Genomic DNA, 26,156 nt, shown 5'->3' on the forward strand with positions numbered 1-26,156 from the left:
GTAACAGGAGTTTCAATAGACATGTATTTGTTCTTCAAATGGAATTCCACTGCTTCCAAATGCAGCATCCTCATTTCCAAGCTCATATTCTTCGGTCAGGAGTTTCTCCTTTCCCAGATCTTCTTTCCTGGAGGAACATGAAAAAAACCTGCAACAGCAAATTTAGGGCCTGGTTATGATCATGACTCAGACTAAACAGAGCCCTCTAGAGGCATCAGAATCAGGGGCAAAGCGAAAACACAGCACTCCTGGCGCATCAGATTGAGATCATTTCTGCACAATATAAAACACATCAGGGGGCTTCCCTGGTGACGCAGTGGTTGAGAATCTGCCTGCCAATGCAGGGGACACGGGTTCGAGCCCTGGCCTGGGAAGATCCCACATGCCGCGGAGCAACTGGGCCCGTGAGCCACAATTACTGGGCCTGCGCGTCTGGAGCCTGTGCTCCTCCACAAGAGAGGCCGCGATAGTGAGAGACCCGCGCACGGCGATGAAGAGTGGCCCCCGCTTGCCGCAACTGGAGAAAGCCCTTGCACGGAAACGAAGACCCAACACAGCCACAAATAAATAAATAAATAAATTTTTAAAAAACCACACACATCAGGAAAAGCATATTAGATACAAACTTTTTTTTTTAACATCTTTGTTGGAGTATAATTGCTTTACAATGGCGTGTTAGTTTCTGCTTTATAACAAAGTGAATCAGTTTTACATATACATATGTTCCCATATCTCTTCCCTCTTGCATCTCCCTCCCTCCCACCCTCCCTATCCCACCCCTCTAGGTGGTCACAAAGCACTGAGCTGATCTCCCTGTGCTATGCGGCTGCTTCCCACTAGCTATCTATTTTACGTTTGGTAGTGTATATATGTCCATGCCACTCTCTCACTTTGTCACGGCTTACCCCTCCCCCTCCCCATATCCTCAAGTCCAGTCTCTAGTAGGTCTGTGTCTTTATTCCCGTCTTGCCACTAGGTTCTTCATGACCTTTTTTTTTTTTTTCCTTAGATTCCATATATATGTGTTAGCATACTGTATTTGTTTTTCTCTTTCTGACTTACTTCACTCTGTATGACAGACTCTAACTCCATCCACCTCACTACAAATAACTCAATTTCGTTTCTTTTTATGGCTGAGTAATATTCCATTGTATATATGTGCCACACCTTCTTTATCCATTCATCTGTCAATGGACACTTCAGTTGCTTCCATGTCCTGGCTATTGTAAATAGAGCTGCAATGAACATTTTGGTACATGACTCTTTTTGAATTATGGTTTTCTCAGCGTATATGCCCAGTAGTGGGATTGCTGGGTCATATGGTAGTTCTATTTTTAGTTTTTTAAGGAACCTCCATACCGTTCTCCATAGTGGCTGTATCAATTTACATTCCCACCAACAGTGCAAGAGGGTTCCCTTTTCTCCACACCCTCTCCAGCATTTATTGTTTCTAGATTTTTTGATGATGGACATTCTGACTGGTGTGAGATGATATGTCATTGTAGTTTTGATCTGCATTTCTTTAATGGTTAATGATGTTGAGCATTCTTTCATGTGTTTGTTGGCAATCTGTATATCTTCTTTGGAGAAATGTCTATTTAGGTCTTCTGCCCATTTTTGGATTGAGTTGTTTGTTTTTTTGTTATTGAGCTGCATGAGCTGCTTGTAAATTTTGGAGATTAATCTTTTGTCAGTTGCTTCATATGCAAATATTTTCTCCCATTCTGAGGGTTGTCTTTTGGTCTTGTTTATGGTTTCCTTTGCTGTGCAAAAGCTTTTAAGTTTCATTAGGTCCCATTTGTTTATTTTTGCTTTTATTTCCATTTCCCTAGGAGCTGGGTCAAAAAGGATCTTGCTGTGATTTATGTCATAGAGTGTTCTGCCTATGTTTTCCTCTAAGAGTTTGATAGTGTCTGGCCTTACATTTAGGTGTTTAATCCATTTTGAGTTTATTTTTGTGTATGGCCTTAGGGAGTGTTCTAATTTCATTCTTTCACATGTAGCTGTCCAGTTTTCCCAGCACCACTTATTGAAGAGGCTGTCTTATCTCCATTCTATATTCTTACCTCCTTTATCAAAGATAAGGTGACCATATGTCCGTGGGTTTATCGCTGGGCTTTCTATCCTGTTTCACTGATGTGTATTTCTGTTTTTGTGCTAGTCCCATACTGTCTTGATTACTGTAGCTTTGTAGTATAGTCTGAAGTCTGGGATCCTGATTCCTCTAGCTCCATTTTTCTTTCCCAAGATTGCTTTGGCTATTCTGGGTCTTTTGTGTTTCCATGCAAACTGTGAAATTTTTGTTCTACTTCTGTGAAAGTAGATATTGATATTGATATTTGACAGGGATTGCATTGAATCTGTAGATGACTTTCAGTAGTATAGTCATTTTCACAATGTTGATTCTTCCAATCCAAGAACATGGTATATCTCTCCATCTATTTCTAACATCTTTACTTTCTTTCATCAGTGTCTTATAGTTTTCTGCATACAGGACTTCTGGCTCCTCAGGTAGGTTTATTCCTAGGTATTTTATTCTTTTTGTTGCAGTGGTAAATGAGAGTGTTTACTGAATTTGTCTCTCAGATTTCATCATCAGTGTATAGGAATGCAAGAGACTTCTGTGCATTAATTTTGCATCCTGCTACATTACCAAATTCACTGATTAGCTCTAGTAGTTTTCTGGTAGCATCTTTAGGATTCTCTATGTATAGTATCATGTCATCTGCAAACAGTGACAGCTTCACTTATTCTTTTCCCATTTGGATTCCTTTTATTTCTTTTTCTTCTCTGATGGCTGTGGCTAAAATTTCCAAAACAACGTTGAAAAATAGTGGTGAGAGTGGGCAACCTTGTCTTGTTCCTGATATTAGTGGAAATGGTTTCAGTTTTTCCCCATTGAGAATGATGTTGGCTGTGGGTTTGTCATATATGGCCTTTATTATGTTGAGGTAAGTTCCTTTTCTGTCTACTTTCTGGAGAGTTTTTATCATAAATGGGTGTTGAATTTTGTTGAAAGTTTGTTCTGCATCTATTGAGATGATCATATGGTTTTTATCCTTCAATTTGTTAATATGGTGTATCACATTGATTGATTTGTGTATATTGAAGATTTCTTGCATTCCTGAGATAAACCCCATTTGATCATGGTGTATGATCCTTTTAATGTACTGCTGGATTCTGTTTGCTAGTATTTTGTTGAGGATTTTTGCATCTATGTTCAAGAGAGATATTGGTCTGGTGTTTTCTTTTTTTGTAACATCTTTGTCTGATTTTGGTATCAGGGTGATGGTGGCCTCGTAGAATGAGTTTGGGAATGTTCCTCCCTCTGCTATATTTTGGAAGAGTTTGAGAAGGATAGGTGTTAGCTTTTCTCTAAATGTTTGATAGAATTCGCCTGTGAAGCCTCTGGTCCTGGGCTTTTGTTTGTTGGAAGATTTTTAATCACAGTTTCAATTTCAGTGCTTGTGATTTGTCTGTTTATATTTTCTATTTCTTCCTGGTTCAGTCTCAGAAGGTTGTGCTTTTCTAAGAATTTGTCCATTTCTTCCAGGTTGTCCATTTTATTGGCATATAGTTGCTTGTAGTAATCTCTCATGATCCTTTGTATTTCTGCAGTGTCAGTTGTTACTTCTCCTTTTTCATTTCTAATTCTATTGATTTGAGTCTTCTCCCTTTTTTTCTTGATGAGTCTGGCTAATGGTGCATCAATTTTGTTTATCTTCTCAAAGAACCAGCTTTTAGTTTTATTGATCTTTGCTATTGTTTCCCTCATTTCTTTTTCATTTATTTCTGATCTGATCTTTATGATTTCTTTCCTTCTGGTAACTTTGGGATTTTTTGTTCTGCTTTCTCTAATTGCTTTAAGTGTAAGTTTAGGTTGTTTATTTGAGATTTTCCTTGTTTCTTGAGGTAGGATTGTACTGCTGTAAACTTCCCTCAAGAACTGCTTTTGCTGCATCCCATAGGTTTTGGGCTGTCGTGTTCATCATCATTTGTTTCTAGGAACTTTTTGATTTTCTCTTTAATTTCTTCAGTGATCTCTTGGTTATTTAGTAGCATATTATTTAGCCTCTATGTGTTTGCATTTTTTACAGTTTTTTTCTTGTAATTGATATCTAGTCTCATAGCATTGTGGTCGGAAAAGATACTTGATACGATTTCAATTTTCTTAAATTTACCAAGGCTTGATTTGTGACCCAAGATATGATCTATCCTGGAGAATGTTCCATGAGCACTTGAGAAGTGTATTCTGTTGTTTTTGGATGGATTGTCCTATAAATATCTATTAAGTCCATTTTGTTTAATGTTTCATTTAAAGCTTGTGTTTCCTTATTTATTTTCATTTTGGGTGATTTGTCCATTGGTGAAAGTGGGGTGTTAAAGTCCCCTACTATGGTTGTGTTACTGTCATTTTCCCCTTTATGGCTGTTAGCATTTGCCTTATGTATTGAGGTGCTCCAATGTTGGGTGCGTAGATATTTACAATTGTTATATCTTCTTCTTGGATTGATCCCTTGATCATCATGTAGTGTCCTTCTTTGTCTCTTGTATTAGTCTTTATTTTAAAGTCTATTTTGTCTGATATGAGAATTGCTACTCCAGCTTTCTTTTGATTTCCATTTGCATGGAATATCTTTTCCCATCCCCTCACTTTCAGTCTGTATGTGTCCCTAGGTCTGAAGTGTGTCTCTTGTAGACAGCATATATATGGGTCTTTTTGTATCCATTCAGCCAGTCTATGTCTTTTGGATGGAGCATTTAATCCATTTACATTTAAGGTAATTATCGATATGTATGTTCCTATTACCATTTTCTTAATTGTTGTGGGTTTGTTATTGTAGGTCTTTTCCTTCTCTTGTGTTTCCTGCCTAGAGAAGTTCCTTTAGCTGGTTTGGTGGTGCTGAATTCTCTTAGCTTTTGCTTGTCTGTAAAGGTTTTAATTTCTCCGTCGAATCTGAATGAGGTCCTTGCTGGGTAGAATAATCTTGGTTGTATGTTTTTCCCTTTCATGACTTTAAATATGTCCTGCTACTCCCTTCTGGCTTGCAGAGTTTCTGCTGAAAGATAAGCTGTTACCCTTCTGAAGATTCCCTTGTATGTTTTTTGTTGCTTTTCCCTTGCTGCTTTTAATATTTTTTCTTAGTATTTAATTTTTGATAGTTTGAGGATTATGTGTCTTGGCATGTGTCTCCTTGGATTTATCCTGTATGGGACTCTCTGCACTTTCTGGACTTGATTGACTATCTCCTTTCCCATATTAGGGAAATTTTCAACTATAATGTCTTCAAATATTTTCTCAGTACCTTTTTTTTTTCTCTTCTTCTTCTGGGACCCCTATAATTCAAATGTTGGTGTGTTTAATGTTCTCCCAGAGGTCTCTGAGACTGTCCTCAATTCTTTTCATTCTTTTTTCTTTATTCTGCTCTGCAGTAGTTATTTCCACTCTTTTATTTTCCAGGTCACTTATCCGTTCTTCTGCCTCAGTTATTCTGCTATTGATTCTTTCTAGAGAATTTTTAATTTCATTTATTGTGTTGTTCATCATTGTTTGTTTGCTCTTTAGTTCTTCTAGGTCCTTGTTAATCATTTCTTGTATTTTCTCCATTCTATTTCCAAAATTTTGGATCATCTTACTATCATTACTCTGAATTCTTTTTCAGGTAGACTGCCTATTTCCTCTTCTTTTGTTTGGCCTGGTGGGTTTTGTTTTTATTATTATTCAAAGAGAAAGTCACAAAAATTATAATCATCTTCATCAGTTCACTCAGTCCCATGTAATTAATTTTTTTTTTTCATCTTGATCTTCTGGTGGTCTGGTGGGTTTTTACCTTGCTCCTTCATCTGCTGCATATTTCTCTGTCTTCTCATTTTGTTTAACTTACTGTGTTTGGGGTCTCCTTTTTGCTGGCTGCAGGTTCGTAGTTCCCGTTGTTTTTGGTGTCTACCCCCGGTTGGGTAAGGTTGCTTCAGTGGCTTGTGTAGGCTTCCTGGTGGAGGGGACTGGTGCCTGTGTTCTGGTGGATGGGGCTCAAACTTGTCTTTCTGGTGGGCAGGACCTCGTCCAGTGGTGTGTTTTGGGGTGTCTGTGACCTTATTATGATTTTAGGCAGCCTCTCTGCTAATGGGTGAGGTTGTGTTCCTGTCTTGCTAGTTGTTTGGCATAGGGTGTCCAGCACTGGAGCTTGCTGATCATTGGGTGGAGTTGGGTCTTGGCGTTGAGAACGGAGATTTCTGGGAGAGTGCTCGCCGATTGATATTATGTGGGGCTGGAAGGTCTCTGGTGGAGCTATGCCCTGAACTCGGCTCTCCCACCTCAGAGGCTCAGACCTGACACCCAGTCGGAGCACAAAGACCCTGTCAGCCACATGGCATAGACAACTGTGGTAAAAGTCTGACTGGTGTCTTGGATTTTTCTTTGCTGGGTGATTCATCTGAGCCAGGTTCCCTTTGTCAGAAACACAGCAAGCTAAAACGCTGAGACATCCGAGGTTTGCAGCGAAGACAGGGCTTATTCACAAGGCAGCCAAAGAGAAGACAGGAGAACAAATCTCAAATCTGGCTCCCGGAAGACAAAGGGCTGGGGTATTTATGGGATAAAGAATAACACAGCAGGGCTGTCTGAGGCGTAGGAATTGCGGGGCGCATGGGGATCTTGGGGAAAGGTGATTTGGGGAAAAGGTGTTGTAGGTGTGGTAATCACCCGTTCTGCGCGGGTGTAACTAAGCTACAGGCCTCTAGTTTCAAAAAACCACAGTGTATCTTAAATTATCAAAATGCTTCACAAATTCCAGTACTGCAATATCTTTTGTGAAATCTCTAACTACCTTTCATGTATGAGACAGCATGAAGATGTAATCAAAACAGTTGTTCCATTTTTGGATTCAGTAAATATGCTCAATTAATCTACAAGCCTTTTTTTCTTTTTTGGCTGCACTGCACCACTTGCAGGATCTTAGTTCGCCTGCAGGGATTGAACCCAGGCCCCAGCAGTGAAAGAGCAGAGTCCTAACCACTGGACAGCCAGGAAATTCCCTAATCTGTAAGACCTAATGCAAGCACATCACTCATAAAGTGAAACTTTTCGGTCGCACAATTTGGAGACATACACCCCAAGAACATAGAGTGATTCCTCCCTCCCAAGTAGTCTGACAGCATTAAAGATGCCATATGTTAGTGGTGATCCTATCAAACACATGAACTCATCCAAATTTTGAATCTCCAGGAAGGATGGGCATTGAGGAGCTCAAATTCACCCTTTCCAGGACAGAGACCAAAGATTACAGGAGATCAGCTAACCCCACTCACCTGTCTGAGAGGCCGTCACCCCATTCTCCTTCTCTGGGGGCACTTCCCCCTCACTCCTCGGAGAGGCAGGAGGAGCCCCAGGCGCTGGTACCTCTTCAACATCATCATAACCCTCACCAGCGTCATCAGTCCTCTGCTCTGGGGGTTCTAAGGGCAGAAAAGGGGGTCAGATAAAACCACAGTAAAAGGGTTGGCCTGGGAAATACCTAAGATCCCTTCTGACCCAAAGTTTCTGAGCTGCAAAATAGAGGCACCAGTCACTCCTTGTTTCAACAGATTTTTTCTAAGGCCATATTTCATTTTGATGTGCCCATAAACCAAAACAATGACTTTCAAAATCTCAATATTTCTTGTTTAAAACTTCATATCTCAAAGCAACTTTATACCAATGAGCGTTACTAAAATAGTCCAACAAATTATGCTTTCCAGATATTAATTTTTAAAACAGTGTGTGCCTGTTGTGACTGAATGAGTGTGATTCTGGACACAGAGAGCCCAGCTCCAATCTGAGACATTGCGGAACAGCCAGGGAAGCGGGAGGACGGGCCCCATCTGGACTCAAGGGATCTCTCTAGTCCCAGTCAAAAGAAGACTGTTCCCTTTGCACCTTGTCTCTATAAGGGAAATTCTCCCTCCCCCCAACACCCAGCCGAGGCAGGTCCACCTCTACTACCTGGAGTGGACTTATAGTCACTATTGCCCTCAGCATCCACAGCGTCATATGAAAGTTTGGTCAAAGAGTCATCTGACAGGAACCCTAATGTGGAGAAGAACATCACACAACAAACAGAATGACCCTCCCCACACCCATGGGACCTGTGTGAGGCTGAGAAGAAATGCAGGGACAGGCTTGGCTTCTGCAGTTTAGAGGGAGGCTGGGACCTCACAGGGGCTCTGGAGCGGCCAGCCTGCCGCCTTTGGAGGGACTGCCTCTGTGAGCCTGGGGCAGATGTGGGGTCTGCAGATGCTGAGAAGATGGCTCACAGCCAGTGGGGTCTGACAGCCAGAGGTCCCAGGAGGTCAAGGCAGAGATACCCACTTGGCCTGCCCAGAAGATCCTCCTTTGGTGTCACAAGGTAATCAAGCTCCTCGTACATGGCCTCAGCAAGAGCATCTTCAAAACCGGATACGGCTGAGAAAACCACCAGCAGGTCAGAGATTGCCACCCTAGACACCATGAACCCCCAAGCTAACCCTTCATTTCCCCGATGCTCACATGTGGAAAAACCCTCAGGGCTGCCGGGACTTCTGTAGAGTCTCCCACCCCATGTACCATGTCTGCACCTTCTGCCTTTGTCTGACCCTGAATCCACAGCTCAGCCCCAACTCTTTCTGGTCTCACAGAAGAGGCCATGACTTATGAGTGTTCACACCTCAGTCCTAAGAACCTCTGTGTATTCAGCCCTTAGAGTTTAACATGAAGCAGATGGAGTTCTGCAGACTAAAGGGGGAAAGAACAAAGACCTGGCCCAAGTTTCCCCTCCTCACACCTGGCCCCATTTCCTGCCTCCACACGCTTTCCATGGTACCCAGTACCCCCTGCAGCCCACCTCTGCGCTCTGCTCTCCATCTGAGCAGCTGAGTCACCAGGATGATGAGGACCAGGAAGAGAAGGGCCCCCAAGATGAGGCAGAGGATCCCAGGCAGGGAGAAGATGCCAGGGATAGGATATGAGCCTGGTCTGGTCCCTAAGGATAACAAGGCAAGAGGGTTTGGAGAAGGTCATGGGCACAGAGAAACTCCCTATGCCAACATTTCCAGGGAGCACTGGACAGTAAAGTCCCAGCCTGAGACACAACTGGATTGACAATGACTGGGCTCCCCTAGGTCTTGCCCTGGGATAATTCAATACCACTCCAGCCAGTGTGGCCCAAGGGAGAGCTGGGGATTATTAGGGAGCTTCCCTGCTGAGGACCCAGCCTCTGAGTACCCAGCTTACAATTGCATCCCTTCCCCTTGGGCTTCATGAGACCAGAGCATCACACAGGTCCTGGGACTGGCACCTAGCTGATGAGGAGCAACACGCAAGGGCAGGTAGGAAAACGCTAGATTCTGCAACGCAAGAACCAGCCTCCCTTGGGCCTCGGGCATGAGAAACTTCTGGCACCCTGAACCAAGGCACGGGATGTTTCCCGAGGAAAATGCTCTGGCTCCTCCCCACCAGCCAGTGGCTTCTCAGGATCTTTCCTCTCCTGAGTTGGCTACTTCTGCCAGAGAGTCCACAGGACAGGTCCCAAGACTCTGAATATTCTCCCCTACCCAGGGATTGTAGCACAGTACCTGCTGTAGTGGGGGGCAATGCTGTTCTTCCACCTAAAGAGAAAAACAAGAGTTTGGAGCACAGGAATTGGCCAGAATGCATGGGAGCCCATTTCTCCCTCCTGAGCCCTGAAATCACCCCTCAGTCACCACAGCATCAGTGTTGAATCTTCCCAGCTCCCCCTTCCTAGATCATAGCTACAGTACCTGGATGCTTTCTGAATACAAAAATTCCCCACCACACCCCAGCCCAGCCCACTGCTCCAGCACTGCCCCAGCTCAACCAGCGTGGAACCCAAGCCCCTCCACTGACCCGAGCACCTCACTCCAGCATCCTCCTCGTGCTTGCAGTCGTTCTGCCCCCAGGGCTCCGCAGCACAGTCCCACAAGGAGGACTCCCGGCCCCCGCACCGCACCTCATCCAGCCAGATGCTCCCATTTCCGGGGCCAAATGCTGCGTCCCTCACGGCTTCCAGGGCGTGGCCACAGCCCAGCTGCTGACACACCACCTCGGCCTCTGCCAGGCTCCAGGAGTCATCACACACTGTGCCCCAGGAGCCGCTGTGCCAGACCTCCACCCGCCCTGAGCACACGGTGTCTCCTCCCCTGAGCTGGAGCTTCTCTTTGTCTGAAAAGACAGCAGCCCCTCCTGTTACTGCCCCTGGTGGGAAGGAAGGAGCCCCTGGGAGCCACAGGGGAGGAGGGAGGGGCTGACGTACCTGTGCAGGGGGCAGCAGTTGGACAGCTCTTAGGTCTCCTTCCTGCAGAAGCAAACAATGTGAAGTGCTGAATCAGGGACAGCTGGGGGTGGTCTTGTCCCCACACAAAATTATCTAAGGTCCTTGGCTCAGTCCAAATGACAAGTGAAAACACATGCTTCATAATCTAATGGGATGAGGCATTCACTGGATCTTATCACCAGCTGAAATAACTTTACGTTTTTACGTGTTTATCACTCTCCACATCCCACAACAAATACATACACAGACATCTACAAATACACAAAAACACACGCACAAACACACTCCTGAATGAAAGCTCCACTAGAGGAAAGACCTTGCATATATTACTCATTTTTTGGCTATTAAGAGAGTGCCTTGCACATTGTATGCATTCATTCAACAAGGATGTATGGAGAACTTTCTCTGAATACTATGATAAGGGCTTGATATTTAATGAGTGAATGAATAGATGAATAAAACCCAATGAAATACAATTTTTTTGAATTCTTGCTAATTAGTAAAACAATAAAGGATATACAAATTAATGATTTACGGTAATAGAGAAGAGATATTTTAAAAATAATAAGTCCAGAATCACAGAAGTAATTTGTATTCAATATTACATTTATACTTTTTAAAAGGAAATTATATAACAGATTCTAAACTTTTCTTATCCATTTTTCAGTATGACATATGGACAAGCAAAGAGATTACTATAAGAAGATGACATCTTTTTAAAGGAATAGAACAAGTAGAATTTAGGGAAAGATAGATAAGTAGAAAAACAGCTGGGTAGTAAGTGTCCAGGATACACAAATAAATATACTGAGAAAAACTATATTAAGAGGACGCAGAGATAAAAAAACACAGAACCCCAGAAAAAGCACGTAAAAGTATTGAAGACAAAGAAAATAGACATACACGCCAAGACACATATTAATCAAACTATCAAAAATTAAATACAAAGAAAAAATATTAAAAGCAGCAAAGGAAAAGCAACAAATAACATACAAGGGAATCCCCAGAAGGTTAACAGCTGATCTTTCAGCAGAAACTCTCCAAGCCAGAAGGGAGTGGCAGGACATATTTAAAGTGATAAAAGGGAAAAACATACAACCAAGATTACTCTACCCAGCAAGGATCTCATTCAGATTTGATGGAGAAATTAAAACCTTTACAGACAAGCAAAAGCTAAGAGAATTCAGCACCACCAAACCAGCTTTACAACAAATGTTAAAGGAACTTCTCTAGGAAGCAAACACAAGAGAAGGAAAAGGCCTACAATAACAAACCCACAACAATTAAGAAAATGGTAATAGGAGCATAAATATTGATAACTACCTTAAATGTAAATGGATTAAATGCTCCAACCAAAGGACATAGTCGGGCTGAATGGATACAAAGAAAAGACCCATACATATCCTGTGTACAAGACACCCACTTCAGCCATAGGGACACATACAGACTGAAAGTGAGGGGATGGAAAAAGATATTCCATGCAAATGGAAATCAAAAGAAAGCTGGAGTAAATTCTCATATCAGACAAAATAGACTTTAAAATAAAGATTATTACAAGAGACAAAGAAGGACACTACGTAATGATCAAGGGATCAAACCAAGAAGAAGATCTAACAATTTTAAATATATATGCACCCAACATAGGAGCACCTCAATACATAAGGCAAATGCTAACAGCCATAAAAGGGGAAATTGACAGTAACACAATCATAGTAGGGGACTTTAACACCCCACTTTCACCAATGGACAGATCACCCAAAATGAAAATAAATAAGGAAACACAAGCTTTAAGTGATACATTAAACAAGATGGACTTAATTGATATTTATAGGACATTCCATCCAAAAACAACAGAATACACTTTCTTCTCAAGTGCTCATGGAACATTCTCCAGGATAGATCATATCTTGGGTCACAAATCAAGCCTTGGTAAATTTAAGAAAATTGAAATCGTATCAAGTATCTTTTCCGACCACAATGCTATGAGACTAGATATCAATTACAGGAAAAAATCTGTAAAAAATACAAACACATGGAGGCTAAAAAATACATTACTGAATAACCAAGAGATCACTGAAGAAATCAAAGAGGAAAGCAAAAGATACCTGGAAACAAATGACAATCAAAACACGATGACCCAAAACCTATGGGATGCAGCAAAAGCAGTTCTAAGAGGGAAGTTTATAGCAATACAATGCTACCTCAAGAAACAAGAAACATCTCAAATAAACAACCTAACCTTACCCCTAAAGCAATTAGAGAAAGAAGAACAAAAAAACCCAAAGTTACCAGAAGGAAAGAAATCATAAAGATCAGATCAGAAATAAATGAAAAAGAAATGACACAATACAATGATCAATAAAACTAAAAGCTGGTTCTTTGAGAAGATAAAAAAAATTGATAAACCATTAGCCAGACTCATCAAGAAAAAAAGGGAGAAGACTCAAATCAATAGAATTAGAAATGAAAAAGGAGAAGTAACAACTGACACTGCAGAAATACAAACGATCATGAGAGATTACTACAAGCAACTATATGCCAATAAAATGCACAACCTGGAAGAAGTGGACAAATCCTTAGAAAAGCACAACCTTCTGAGACTGAACCAGGAAGAAGTAGAAAATAAAAACAGACCAATCACAAGCACTGAAATTGAGACTGTGATTAAATATCTTCCAAAGAACAATAGCCCAGGACCAGAAGGCTTCACAGGTGAATTCTATCAAATACTTAGAGAAGAGCTAACACCTATCCTTCTCAAACTCTTCCAAAATATAGCAGAGGGAGGAACACTCCCAAACTCATTCTACAAGGCCACCATCACCCTGATACCAAAACCAGACAAAGATGTCACAAAGAAAGAAAACTACAGGCCAATATCACTGATGAACATAGATGCAAAAATCCTCAACAAAGCACTAGCAAACAGAATCCAACAGCACATTAAAAAGATCATATGCCATGATCAAGTGGGGTTTATCCCAGGAATGCAAGGATTCTTCAATATATACAAATCAATCAATGTGATACACCATATTAACAAATTGAAGGAGAAAAACCATATGATCATCTCAATAGATGCAGAAAAAGCTTTCGACAAAATTCATCACCTATTTATGATAAAAACCCTCCAGAAAGTAGGCACAGAGGGAACTTACCGCAACATAATAAAGGCCATATATGACAAACCCACAGCCAACATCATTCTCAATGGTGAAAAACTGAAACCATTTCCTCTAAGATCAGGAACAAGATAAGGTTGTTCACTCTCACCACTATTATTCAACATAGTTTTGGAAGTTTTAGCCACAGCAATCAGAGAAGAAAAAGAAATAAGAGGAATCCAAATTGGAAAAGAAGAAGTAAAACTGTCACTGCAGATGACATGATACTATACATAGAGAATCCTAAAGATACTACCAGAAAACTACTAGAGCTAATCAATGAATTTGGTAAAGTTGCAGGATACAAAATAAGGCACAGAAATCTTGCATTCTTATACACTAATGATGAAAACTCTGAAAGAGAAATTAAGGAAACATGCCCATTACCATTGCAACAAAAAGAATAAAATACCTAGGAATAAACCTACCTAAGGAGACAAAAGACCACTATGCAGAAAACTGTAAGACACTGATGAAAGAAATTAAAAATGATACAAATAGATGGATAGATATACCATGTTCTTGGATTGGAAGAATCAACATTGTGAAAATGACTCTACTACCCAAAGCAATCTACAGATTCAGTGCAATCCCTATCAAACTACCAATGGCTTTTTTCACAGAACTAGAACAAAAAATTTCACAATTTGTATGGAAACACAAAAGACCCTGAATAGCCAAAGCAATCTTGAGAAAGAAAAACGGAGCTGGAGGAATCAGGTTTCCTGACTTCAGACTGTACTACAAAGCTACAGTAATCAAGACAGTATGGTACTGGCACAAAAACAGAAATATAGATCAATGGAACAGGACAGAACGCCCAGAGATAAACCCACACACATATGGTCACCTTATCTTTGAGAAAGAAGGCAAGAATATACAGTGGAGAAAAAACAGCCTCTTCAATAAGTGGTGCTGGGAAAACTGGACAGCTACATGTAAAAGAATGAAATTAGAACACTCCCTAACACTATACAAAAAAATAAACTCCAAATGGATTAAAGACCTAAATGTAAGGCCAGACACTATAAAACTCTTAGAGGAAAACTTAGGTAGAACACTCTATGACGTAAATCACAGCAAGTTCCTTTTTGACCCACCTCCTAGAGAAATGGAAATAAAAGCAAAAATAAACAAATGGGACCTAATGAAACTTAAAAGCTTTTGCACAGCAAAGGAAACCATAAACAAGACCAAAAGACAACCCTCAGAATGGGAGAAAATATTGGCAAATGAAGCAACTGACAAAGGATTAATCTCCAAAATTTACAAGCAGCTCATGCAGCTCAATATCAAAAAAACAGACAACCCAATCCAAAAATGGGCAGAAGACCTAAATAGACATTTCTCCAAAGAAGATATACAGATTGCCAACAAACACGTGAAAGGATGGTCAACATCACTAATCATTAAAGAAATGCAAATCAAAACTACAATGAGGTATCACCTCACACTTGAATGGGCATCATCAGAAAATCTACAGACAACAAATTCTGGAGAGGGTGTGGAGAAAAGGGAACCCTCTTGCACTGTTGGTGGGAATGTAAATTGATACAGCCACTATGGAGAACAGTATGGAGGTTCCTTGAAAAACTAAAAATAGAATTACCATATGACCCAGCAATCCCACTACCGGGCATATACCCTGAGAAAACCATAATTCAAAAAGAGTCATGTACCACAGTGTTCATTGCAGCTCTACTTACAATAGCCAGGACATGGAAGCAACCTAAGTGTCCATTGACAGATGAATGGATAAAGAAGATGTGGCACATATATACAATGGAATATTACTCAGCCAAAAAAAAGAAATGAAATTGTGTTATTTATAGTGAGGTAGATGGATCTAGAGACTGTCATACAGAGTAAAGTAAGTCAGAAAGAGAAAAGCAAATACCGTATGCTAACACATATATATGGAATCTAAAAAAAAGAAAAAAAAGAAATGGTTCTAAAGAACCTAGGTACAGGACAGGAATAAAGACACAGACGTAGAGAATGGACTTGAGGACACGGGGAGGGGGAAGGGTATGCTGGGACGAAGTGAGAGAGTGGCATGGACATATATACACTACCAAAATAGATAGCTAGTGGGAAGCAGCCGCATAGCACAGGGAGATCAGCTCCATGCTTTGTGTCCACCTAGAGGGGCGGGATAGGGAGGGTGGGAGGGAGACACAAGAGGGAGGAGATATGGGGATATATGTATATGTATAGCTGATTTGCTTTATTATAAAGCAGAAACTAACACACCATTGTAAAGCAATTATACTCCAATAAAGATGTTTAAAAAAAGAAAATAAACATAGATTCAAAACAATGCAAGAAAACAGACATATACACAGTATTTGTCATAAAATATCAGAATTGGTATATCCTTTCTGTATTATACTATCAAACCTCCTACCCTAAGCAGTAAGACATCACTAAAAATGATGTAAGGAACTCTTTTGTGTGGTTGCTCATGTTCAGGATTGGAGACCTCACTACTTCTCAATCCATTGTGTTTGATCATAGAAAATTATCATCAAAATAAGGTCTTATTGTTTAATATCCCTTCAACTTTCCACAGGAACCAGAAAAAGACGTGGAGAGAGGCAAGGAAGGGAGTGAGCTTCTGTCTTTGCAATATCTATTGTCACACTCCCCCTCGGCTGTGGATTTCAGGCAACTCTTAGCACATCATCTGGGGTATACCAGAATGGTGTGTGCATGCGTGTGTGTGTGTGTGTGTGTGTGTGTGTGTGTGTATGAAATAGTGGGGGGGAAACAAAGGGGAATGAAAAAAAAAAGGGTGAATGAAGGGAAGATCCTGTGAAACTGCAAAAGAAGGAAGTAAGGAAAGGATGCAGGGAAGGAAGGAAGTTGAAAGGAACCAGGAGTAAAGCGACTGTCATCCTTATTTCAGACTTCAAATGTTTTAGGATGAGACTTGTGAGCTCTTACAGTTTATTGGTCTTGGAGTTTCTCTATGATTTGGCTTTAGTTTAATAGTCAAGTTATTGAAAAATCCCGGCATTTTCTATCTAGATATGAAGACAATTGGAAATAATTAGTCCTAGAAAGTAATTTGACAATATCTATTAAAATTTGTGTGTGATTATCTATGTACATACGAATGTATATGTGTGTGTTATATATATATATATATATATATATATATATATATATATATATACCCTTTTATCTAATAATATCAACATTGGGAGTAATCCTAAGTAATAAACTCAGCAATATATAGAGGTACATGTACAAAATGCTTACCACAAAATTGTTTGTCAAGGGGAAAAAAATTTAAAACAATTGACCTACCAGTAAACAGGCAAATGGTAATATGAACTGGAGTACCAACCTCTCATTAATGAAATATTATGCCATTGTTTTACAAAAGAGTTAGAGCTATCATGGATACATGATATATTATTAAGTGATAAAAAGCAAATTTAATGATAATGTGTATGATAGAATCCCAATCTTGTAAAAATAAATAACAATACACCATCAACATAAACTCTTTTATGGGTATATGTGTTTGGATATATATATGATAATGGAGGAATGTGAAAAATAGCATATATCAGTCCATTAATCTTGTTTACATCAGTATATGAGTGGACAAGAGGCCATGGGATGTGATTCATTTATCTTTTTACATTTTAAATGTCTTCTCTGTTTACAGTAAGTAAGTAATGTCTTTGTAATGTAGATGAAAGAGAAAGGAACTGGTCTTTCTCTAGGCATAAAACAAACCAGTGGAAAGGACACAATTTCCCTAGTGCCAAGCATGCTACAAGTCCAGCAGTAGCAACTGTGGCTGATTCAGGGAAGAGACACAGAGACAGGCAAAAGGAGACATAAGGGAAGGAGGGCTGGCCATCCTTTGTGCCTCCAGTGTTCTTTGACCTGGTAGTATTGTTCTTTCCCTGGGGTATCATCACAGGGGTGAGATTCCCCTACGCTGCTTGTACTGAGGATGAACCCAAACCTGCCTCCCTGAAATCTCCATCCATCATCAGTGTCCTGCCCCCTGGAGCAGCTCTGGTGAATCTCCTCCCTCTTCCACGGGAAAGTCCTTCAAAGTCTGAGGTCAACAATTAGGCTGCATCTACTCTGGCATTTCTGCTAATTAGCCTGATTATAGACTCCCTGTGACACGGTTTCCAGTTGTTTTTGCACTTGGAACACATGCACCTAATCTCCGTGGTATTTTTCACATAAACTGCTGTCAGCCCAGATTTCTTTACTTTTTCCTTTGAAACAATATTGGAACATGTAGATTAAATAATCTTGATCCAAAATTCATTTTGTAGACTCAGTTTAAACTCATCACTTAGATCTGAAAGTGCAAAATCTCACTAACAACGACCTACAAGGTTGGCACAGACACACAGAAACAGACAGTAAGTCACCTGCACATGAGATATAGGCTTCCTCCTTTGGAAAGCATGAACTGTATTTCCAAGGGTCAGAAGGACATTGCCAGAGAGAGGTATCAGTTTTCCGACAGGAGATTTCATCTACCCACTGGGGTCTAGAACCTCCCCTAAGAGGAACAGAAGAGTTGAGAGTTCCACTGTCCCCACAGCCAAGTTGACTGCAGATGATGGACAAGGTGATGTCTCCCATGGGGCTGCGGCAGACACTGCCCCAGGTCCCGTTGTAGAAAACTTCCAGCCACCCAGCACACTCCTGGTCCTCGCTCACCATCCTGAGGGCCAGGAACTCTAAAATTGAAAGGGAGGAAACAGGACACAGTAAGCACCCCACTCAGTGCTCTGGGTTTTCCTCTCTTCCCAGAAATAGTGAACAGTCATCCCTGACCCAGCTGAGGAAATACCCACCAGGTGACAAGACTGAAATCTTTCTCCTTTTTTGTCTATTTGTGTCTGTCTTTCTATTTCTACCACAATGATGTAGTGGATATGAACAGAGAGGAAGACCAACCTGGGCACCTGCAGCAGGGGGGTGGGGGGGGGGCGGGGGCGGGGGGGAGCTGAATCCTGCTTCCTGAAAAAACCTCTAAGACAGTATGTGAAAGGGACATGGAAGTGATAGACAGAATAATGGACCCCAGAGACGTCCACATCCTAATCTCTGAAACCTGTGAATACCTTATATTTCAAAAGGGACTTTATAGAAATTATTAAGACTAGGACCTTGGGATGGTGAGATTAACCTGCAATATTATGAATTAACAAAGTAAATCCAATCTAATCACATCCTAAGACCCACTATCCGTAAAACTGGAATACTCTTCCTGACTGGTTAGAAGGAGATGAGACATGGAAGAATGGTCAGAAGAGGGAATGTTGTCTGAAGAATAAGGGAGCTCCAAGCCAAGGAACGCAGGCCACCTTTAGAAATTAGAAAAGGCTGGGGAAAAGGAATCCTCCCCAGAGCCTCCAGGAAGAATGCAGCCCTGTGGACACCTGGATGTTAGCCCTCTGAGACCCTTGTCAGACTTCTAACATACAGAATTGTAAAATAATAAATTCGTGTTTTTTTAACTACTCAATATGTGGTTTCATTACAATAGCAACAGGATCTCGAGATTTTACTACCAAAGGTAACGGAAGAGTGAGCCCTGCTTTCAAGTGGAAACTGTAAGAAACAGCTCTGCCAGGAGCTATTGCTGAGAAGAAAGGACCAGAACCTCAGCAGCTGCAGGAGGAAGTGAAAGAACCTCTTCTTCACGTCTGCTGGAAGGACAGGCTCCGTGGGAGGAAATTCTTTCTCTGGCCCTTTCAGGAACTCTTCCTCAGGGCTCAGATCCCCGTCCTCCAGGGTCCCCACCCCCTCCTCCAGCCTGGGGACAATGTGCAGCGCAGACCTGAGCAGATGACCCCCGCATCCTCCTTGTGTCTGCAGTCGTGCCGCCCCCAGCCCCGGGAAGGGCACCTCCACACGTGGGACTCCTTTCCTGTGCAGTTCAGGTCGTCCAGCCAGATGGGCCCTGATCCTGCCCCGAAGCGAGCCGACACCGTGGCGTTGAGGGCTTCTCCACAGCCCAGCTGCCTGCACACCACGTGGGCATCGTCCAGGTCCCAGCCGTCATCACAGACGGTGCCCCAGGAGCCCTGGTGAAAGATCTCCACTCTCCCGGCGCAGCGACCGCCCCCGGCCACCAGGCGGAGCTGTCTGCTGTCTGAGGAGAGAGGAATGGGACAATGGGGCATTGACACAGGGACTGAGAAGGGTCTTCTGGTCTAGTGGGACCCCTCACCTGAGCAGTTGGCAGCAGCGCTCTCCTCTGGGGCTTCAGAGCCTGCTGGTTCAGGCACGGAGTCGTTGCACTGGGGCAGCACCTGGGTCTGGTTTCCTGCAGAAACAGTAATGATCAGAAGGTTGGTAGGGTTGGTGGTTTTTCAACATATCCACAGAATCTTTGATGTTACCTCCACTGAGAAGTGAGGTCTATGCCTCCTTCCTTTGAATATCTGCTGACCTTCGTGAGTTCCAAGAAAGCAAGAGAAGGAAGTAAATGTAGCACTGCTTGACTTGCAGCACTAGGTCTGAAAAATCTTGCAGCCTCCTGTGAAATCATAGGCAAGTCTACCCTCTTGAGACTCTCGTCCTGCAGAGACTGTCATGTGCAGGTCTCTGGTCACTCAGTTCAACCCAGCTGAACTTCCACCTTGCCAGGCTTGTTCATGAACCATCCTGGATCCCCAACTCAGTTGGATCCTCAGATGACTTCAGCCCCAGCTGATATCTGACTGCAACCTGATGAGACCCCAGGACAGAACTGCCAATCTGAGCACTTCCCAAATTCCAGCAAATCACAGGCAAAAATAAAAAGGAGTTTTAAGGGAAATTTTGTTCTGCAGCAATAGTAACCAAACACTTATACTCACCATATTACTAAGTATTTACTGAAGACAAATGAAGTGTTTGTCTTCAAAAGGACTTGTATATGCATATACATAGCATCTGTATCCATAATGGCTCAAATTGGGGATGCCACCTAAAACATGTGACATTGCTTTTGGAACAAAGTAAGAGGCAGAAGCTAAAAGGGGTGGAGGAGCTTATTAGCAGAAGCTTAATGGGCTTGGGCAATGCTGTCAATGAGGACTTAAAGCAAGTGAGGAAAATGTGATTGGGAGCTGGAGAAAAAATACACAGTAATCTGTGTTATGCAAACCAAAAAGGTTGCTTTAAGTGACTATATTTTGAAATAATTTGTTATGCAGCAGCAGTAACCAGAAACCAACTTCTATCAGCCTCAGTAACTGATAGAGCAAACCAGCAAAACCAGTCAGTAAATATTTTGAATATTTGAATGGTATCGCTTAACAAACATGCATCTCAAAACCACAGAACACACCTTATTCCGAGGGCTGATGGGCCTTTTACCAAGGCTGATCATGTTATACAAAAATGAGATCCAAAATTTTTCAAAAGGTTAAAATCATTAAAAATATGGTGTTTTACTGAAGTAGAATTAAGCTAAAAACAAAAGACAAATAGTAAACCATCTGTAGTGAGGTATAATTTTCATGCAATAAAATACACTTATTTTGAGTATGTTTTCATAAGTTTTGACAATTGTTTGTGCCAGTGTATCCACTACCACAATTAAAATTCAGAATATATAAGATTACCCCAAAAGTTCCTATATGCTTTTTGCAACCAATAAAAGCCCCACAAACCCAGACCCAGGATCTGTCTTCTATAACAATAGATGAGTTGTGTTTTTCTAGAATTTAATAAAATCATATAAAATATAATCCTTTTTTACATGGCTTCTTTCACTCAGCATGCTTTGAGATTTATCTGTGTAGTTGGATTTATGAGTAGTTTATTCTTTCTATTGTTAAAGGCTTACAGTGTATGAATATGCCATAATTTGTTTTCCATTCTTTTGCTAAAGAAAATTGGAGTGGTTTATAACTTCTTGCTCTTTTAAATAAAGATGCTATGACTTTGCTTGCCTAAAGTTTTTGTGGACAAATCTTTTCATTCCTCTTGCGTAACAGAAATTTTGTGTAACATGGTAAGTGTATGTCTACCTTTAAAAACTTGATTTTTTCAGAAGAGTTGTCTTCTTTCACATTATTATCAGCAGTGTATGAGGGTTCTAGTGAATCAATATCCTTCCCCAAACTTGGAATTGTCAGTCTCTTTAACTCTAGCCATTCTAGCTTGTGAATTTATATCTCCTATACTTCAATTTGAATTTCCTTAATAACTAATGATATTGAGTATCTTTTCATTTACTTATTGGCCATTTGTATATCATATTTGGGGAACTGTCTTTCTTAATCTTTTGCCCATGTTTAAACTGGGTATTTCTTTTCTTATTTTTCTGTTATAAATTCTTCTCTTATTCTGGATACAAGTCCTTTGTTAGATATACGTATGGCAATTAATTTCTCCCTATCAGTTGAGTACCTTTTCATTTGCTTAATGTTTTCTTTCAAAAAGCAAATGTTTTAATTTTGATGAAAATCACTTCTCATTTTTTTAATGGTTAATGCCTTATGTGCCTTAGGAAATGTTTGCCTACTCCAGGGTCATGATAATTTTTCTTAGTTTTCTTCTTCAAGTTTTATAATTAAATTTTACATGAGACTGATCATTTATTTGAGATATTTTGATGGATTGAGGGGTTTTCTGCAGGGTGAGGTTGGGGGGAATGGGGCCTATGGTGTGAAGTAAGGATTGTGGTTCACTTTTTTCCCATGCAGATATTCAGTTAGCCAATCATTTTTTGAAGAGATTATATTTTCCCCTTTGAAATATCTTTATGCCTTTGTAGAAAATCAACTTATTATACATGGGTTTGGATCTATTACTGAACTTTATTACATTCCATTGATCTATTAATCTATCCTTATTCAATGTCCACGTTGCTTTGGATACTTTGTAGGAAACTTGAAGTTAGGTTACTTCCATTTTTGTCCTTCTTTTTCAAAATTGTTTTGTCCATTCCAGTTCCTTTCCATTTAAATATATAATTTATAATTGGCTTAGAAAGTTCTATAAAAATATTGCTGAGATTTTGATTAGGATTAGATTGATTGTGTAGATCAAGTGAAGAGAATTGACAACTCTATTGAGTTTTCTAATCCATTAACATGGTATATATATATATATATATATTTTTTTTTTTTTAGATGTTCTGTGACTTACAATGTAAAGGCCTTTAAATATTTTGTTTAGTTTCTTCCTACATAGTTAACAGTCTTGATACTATAATAAATGGAATTTTTCCAATTTTCCCCTAGTTTTTGCTAGTAAAGAAATATCACTTATATTTGGTTTATGCCTCATTGATCATTAGAAAGACAATCTGCATACATGGACAAACCATATGTAAGTCATCAATCTGCAACCCTAAACAATGTGAACAAGCTGGTCCTGGATATTACCAATAGAGTTTCAAATTTTAAACAGCACATTATAATCATTTAGTTATTCCATTTTATTCAATATTTTTTCTGCTACTTTTATGATTCTTTCTTTGTCTTTGATTTTTACAGTTTAATTATAGTGTTTCTGGGAGAAGGTCTTTTTGCATCCAGATAATAAGGTGATCTATTAGCTTCATCAATGTGAATTTTCAAGCCTCTCCCCAAGTTTGAAAAGTCCACAGCTATTATTCATTTAAATAACCTTTCTCTCAGCATATCCCTCTCTTCTCATAGAACCCTAATTACTCTAATATTTGTGTGTTAGTTGGAGACCCATAGATCGCATAGGATATCTTTGTTCCTTTTTACTTATTCCTTTGGTTCTCCACTGACTGATTATTTCAAAGATTGGATCCAGTAGTCACTGAATCTATCTTGAATTTGATCTACTCTGTTAGAGATGCTCTCTATTGTATTTTTTTTCATTTCATTTATTAAATTCTTCAGCAGCAGAATTTCTGTTTGGTTCTTTTTATAACTTCTCTTTGTTAAATTTCTCATTTTGTTCATCTATTGTTTTCCTGATTTCATTGAATTGTCTTTCTGTGTTTTCTTGTATCTCATTCAGTTTCCTCAGAACAGCTATGTTGGATCCTTTATAAGCTAGATCACAAAATTCCATGTCATCAACATGTGTCTTTGTCAGTTTTGGAAGGTTATTTTGACCCTTTGGTGATGACTACTTTCCTTGATTCTTCAAGTTCCTCGCAATTTTGCATTGCTGCTTTTGCTTTAGATGTAGCAGACACCCCCATCAAATCTTTACTAATTACATTCAGGTGGTATATACTCTTCTCTGACCTTGTATAGACTCACTTGCTCCACATTTCTTGCTCCTTCTTGCAGCAGAAATCTTAAGCTTTTATGTCTCCTCTGGTTCTTACAACTCACCAGGCTGCTGGAAACCACTCTTCTGTTTTGCAGCATGTTGTGCTACAGCTCAAGTCTGTGGTTACCTCCTTGCCCACAGACCCTAGTCTGTTTTTTTGAGATCACTCCATTTACTGGAGTTTGCTTTCACCTCCACACTTGGGAACACACAAAAGCAGCTGTCAGGAGAGTGGCAGTAAGTGTGAGTTTAGTACTCAGGGAATTGGAGGTGCCCACAGGCCCAGGGAGGGAGATCTTTGGGTGACATTCTCCCAGAGGATTATGGATGGGCTTCCTGCTGAAGCCCTGAGCACAGTCAGCAGGAATTGCATCCCTTTTATGCCCTTTGACATTCTTAATGATCTTTCATATCTCCTCTCTCCCCGCAGTCATGGAGGTCTGGCCCCAGAACTCTGGGTGCTGCTGGAGAGAAACTGGCTTCTCCAGCAGTACTGAGTGGACACTAGCTCACTGCTCTCCTTTTCCCCCATGGGAGACGCACCACTGGCTAGTTCAGATTTATGCTGTGTCACCTTGGGGTGAGGGGCAGCACTAACAAAATTCTTTAATCCTCTCCAATCATTCAAACTTTTTTTGTGTGTGTGTGGCTCCAACAGAGTACTGAAATCTCCTCTCAGGAATCCTGGACTTCTAACAATTTTCGTAAGTGTCTGACCAAATCAGCACTTGCCAACTTTCTCCAGGTTTTCCTTGACCATGGCTCAGGGGGCTGGGACAGGTTCACTAGCTCCTGTTGGGTTCGCAGTCTGTACCAATGTCTATCTGCCTATTACTGGATGCCCAGGTGGGTGATCATCTTCCTGGTCCCTTGGTATAGGATATTGGATCCCACAACTTTCACAGAGGCACTTTTGATCATTAGTTGTTAAAAAGAGAGACAAAAAGGAGGGACATCTTACACCACCATGATGCTGATGTCACTCCCCCTTTGCCAAGACTTTTAAACATTTAGCTAAAGTGGAGAAATTCTTTGAAAATCACCAGTTGAAGTGACACAAGAACAAATAGAAAATCTGAATAATCCTGATTTATTAAAAATATTGAATTTGTAATTAAACTTTTCTACTATAACAACAAAACCAAATAAAAAGCAAACAACTTCAGGTTCTGATGTATTTCAAATAAACAGTTAATAATATTGTGTGAAATTAAAATTTCCTGAATTTGAATGAATGTCTTTGCACTTAAGAAATACATGCTGAGATACCTAGTAAAGCAATCTGATGGGTATAGTAATTCTCACATGGTTCAGTGGGGAAAAATGCTGACTGAGGTATATACTTACTGCTTATACATTGTTCTCTATGATTATACTTAAATACCTATGTTTATTTAAAAAAATATTATTCCCCTTAATGCTTCTTGCCCTGCTCTGCAAAATGAACAATGACAAAAACCATATTTCACCATGCAATATCTAACTTTTGAGGTCAATTTTCCCTCAGTCTCTGCTCTTGGGGACGTTTCACTCAAGGAGCATCCTGAGTACCAGTTAGCCCTTCCCTCTCTCTTACCTGAGCAGATCACAGAGGCCGTGTCTCCATGGGTACAGTCAGGAACACCCAGGGCAGTCACAGGGCAATTCCACAAGAAAGACTCAGCCCCCAGGCAGTGAAATCGGGCTTCCCAGATTTGATCACCCCCTTCTGCTCCTTTTGGGATGGAGATGGCAACTCCACAGCCGAGCTGACGACAGACAACATTGGCATTGGCCCTAGTCCAGTGGGAAGCACAGAGCGCTCTCCATCTTCCAGAAATATTCATCTCCACTTGCCCCTCACACTGAGAGGTGCCATTTTTCATGAGCCGGACTTCTGTGTATGCTGGTTGGAAAAGACAGAATTTTAGCAAAATCTCATGTTTTTCTGACCTGAACAGAGTATGCAGGGAGGTTAATGTCCTGATCTGCATCTTACCTGAGCAGACAACTTGAACAGCTCCACTGTGGTGACAAGTGCCCCCTGGACAGGGCACTCTGGGGCAGGACCAGAGCTCAGGCTCCTCCCCCTCACACCTGAACTCTTCAGCCCAGACCCGGCCATTTAATGCTCTGAAGGGCACGTGTCCCAGGACAGACACAGCCTTGCCACATCCCATCTCTGCACAGATGACCTGGGCCGTGGGGAATGTAAAGTTCCCATCAGACACTGGGGTCCAGTCTTCTCCAGAATGCACTTCTACTCGCCCTGAGCAGGGTCCATCCCCTCCAACCAGACGCACAAATCCTAAAAGAAACAAACAAAGCCAGTGAGTGTTCATGATCTTGGCTTGACAATTGGAAAAAATATGTAACAGGCAACGGTGTGAAAGCTTTTCTTTTCCAGGAGTGGGACATGGAGAGAGAATTTGACAGTGTCAGAGTTGCATTTTCATGAGCA

The 26,156-nt window shown here is 40.9% G+C and overlaps 1 protein-coding gene across 1 annotated transcript in view; it reads right to left on the reverse strand.

Annotated features, from left to right (window-relative positions):
- The window catches only part of LOC133101764 (antigen WC1.1-like), a 37,059-nt gene continuing 10,903 nt past the window's right edge, over nt 1-26,156 (reverse strand). The window contains exons 2-14 of the mRNA XM_061206689.1: nt 25,695-26,003; nt 25,293-25,601; nt 19,695-19,790; nt 19,302-19,616; nt 17,881-18,195; nt 10,287-10,328; nt 9,881-10,195; nt 9,589-9,621; nt 8,859-8,996; nt 8,348-8,440; nt 7,982-8,065; nt 7,309-7,455; nt 1-148 (exon numbers count right to left, since the gene is read on the reverse strand). Coding sequence (XP_061062672.1) covers nt 96-148; nt 7,309-7,455; nt 7,982-8,065; nt 8,348-8,440; nt 8,859-8,996; nt 9,589-9,621; nt 9,881-10,195; nt 10,287-10,328; nt 17,881-18,195; nt 19,302-19,616; nt 19,695-19,790; nt 25,293-25,601; nt 25,695-26,003 — 2,249 coding nt within the window. The 3' untranslated portion in view covers nt 1-95. The remainder of the gene's footprint in view (nt 149-7,308; nt 7,456-7,981; nt 8,066-8,347; nt 8,441-8,858; nt 8,997-9,588; nt 9,622-9,880; nt 10,196-10,286; nt 10,329-17,880; nt 18,196-19,301; nt 19,617-19,694; nt 19,791-25,292; nt 25,602-25,694; nt 26,004-26,156) is intronic.

Source organism: Eubalaena glacialis, chromosome 11 (genome assembly GCF_028564815.1).
Source record: "Eubalaena glacialis isolate mEubGla1 chromosome 11, mEubGla1.1.hap2.+ XY, whole genome shotgun sequence".
Classification (NCBI taxonomy): Eukaryota; Metazoa; Chordata; class Mammalia; order Artiodactyla; family Balaenidae; genus Eubalaena; species Eubalaena glacialis.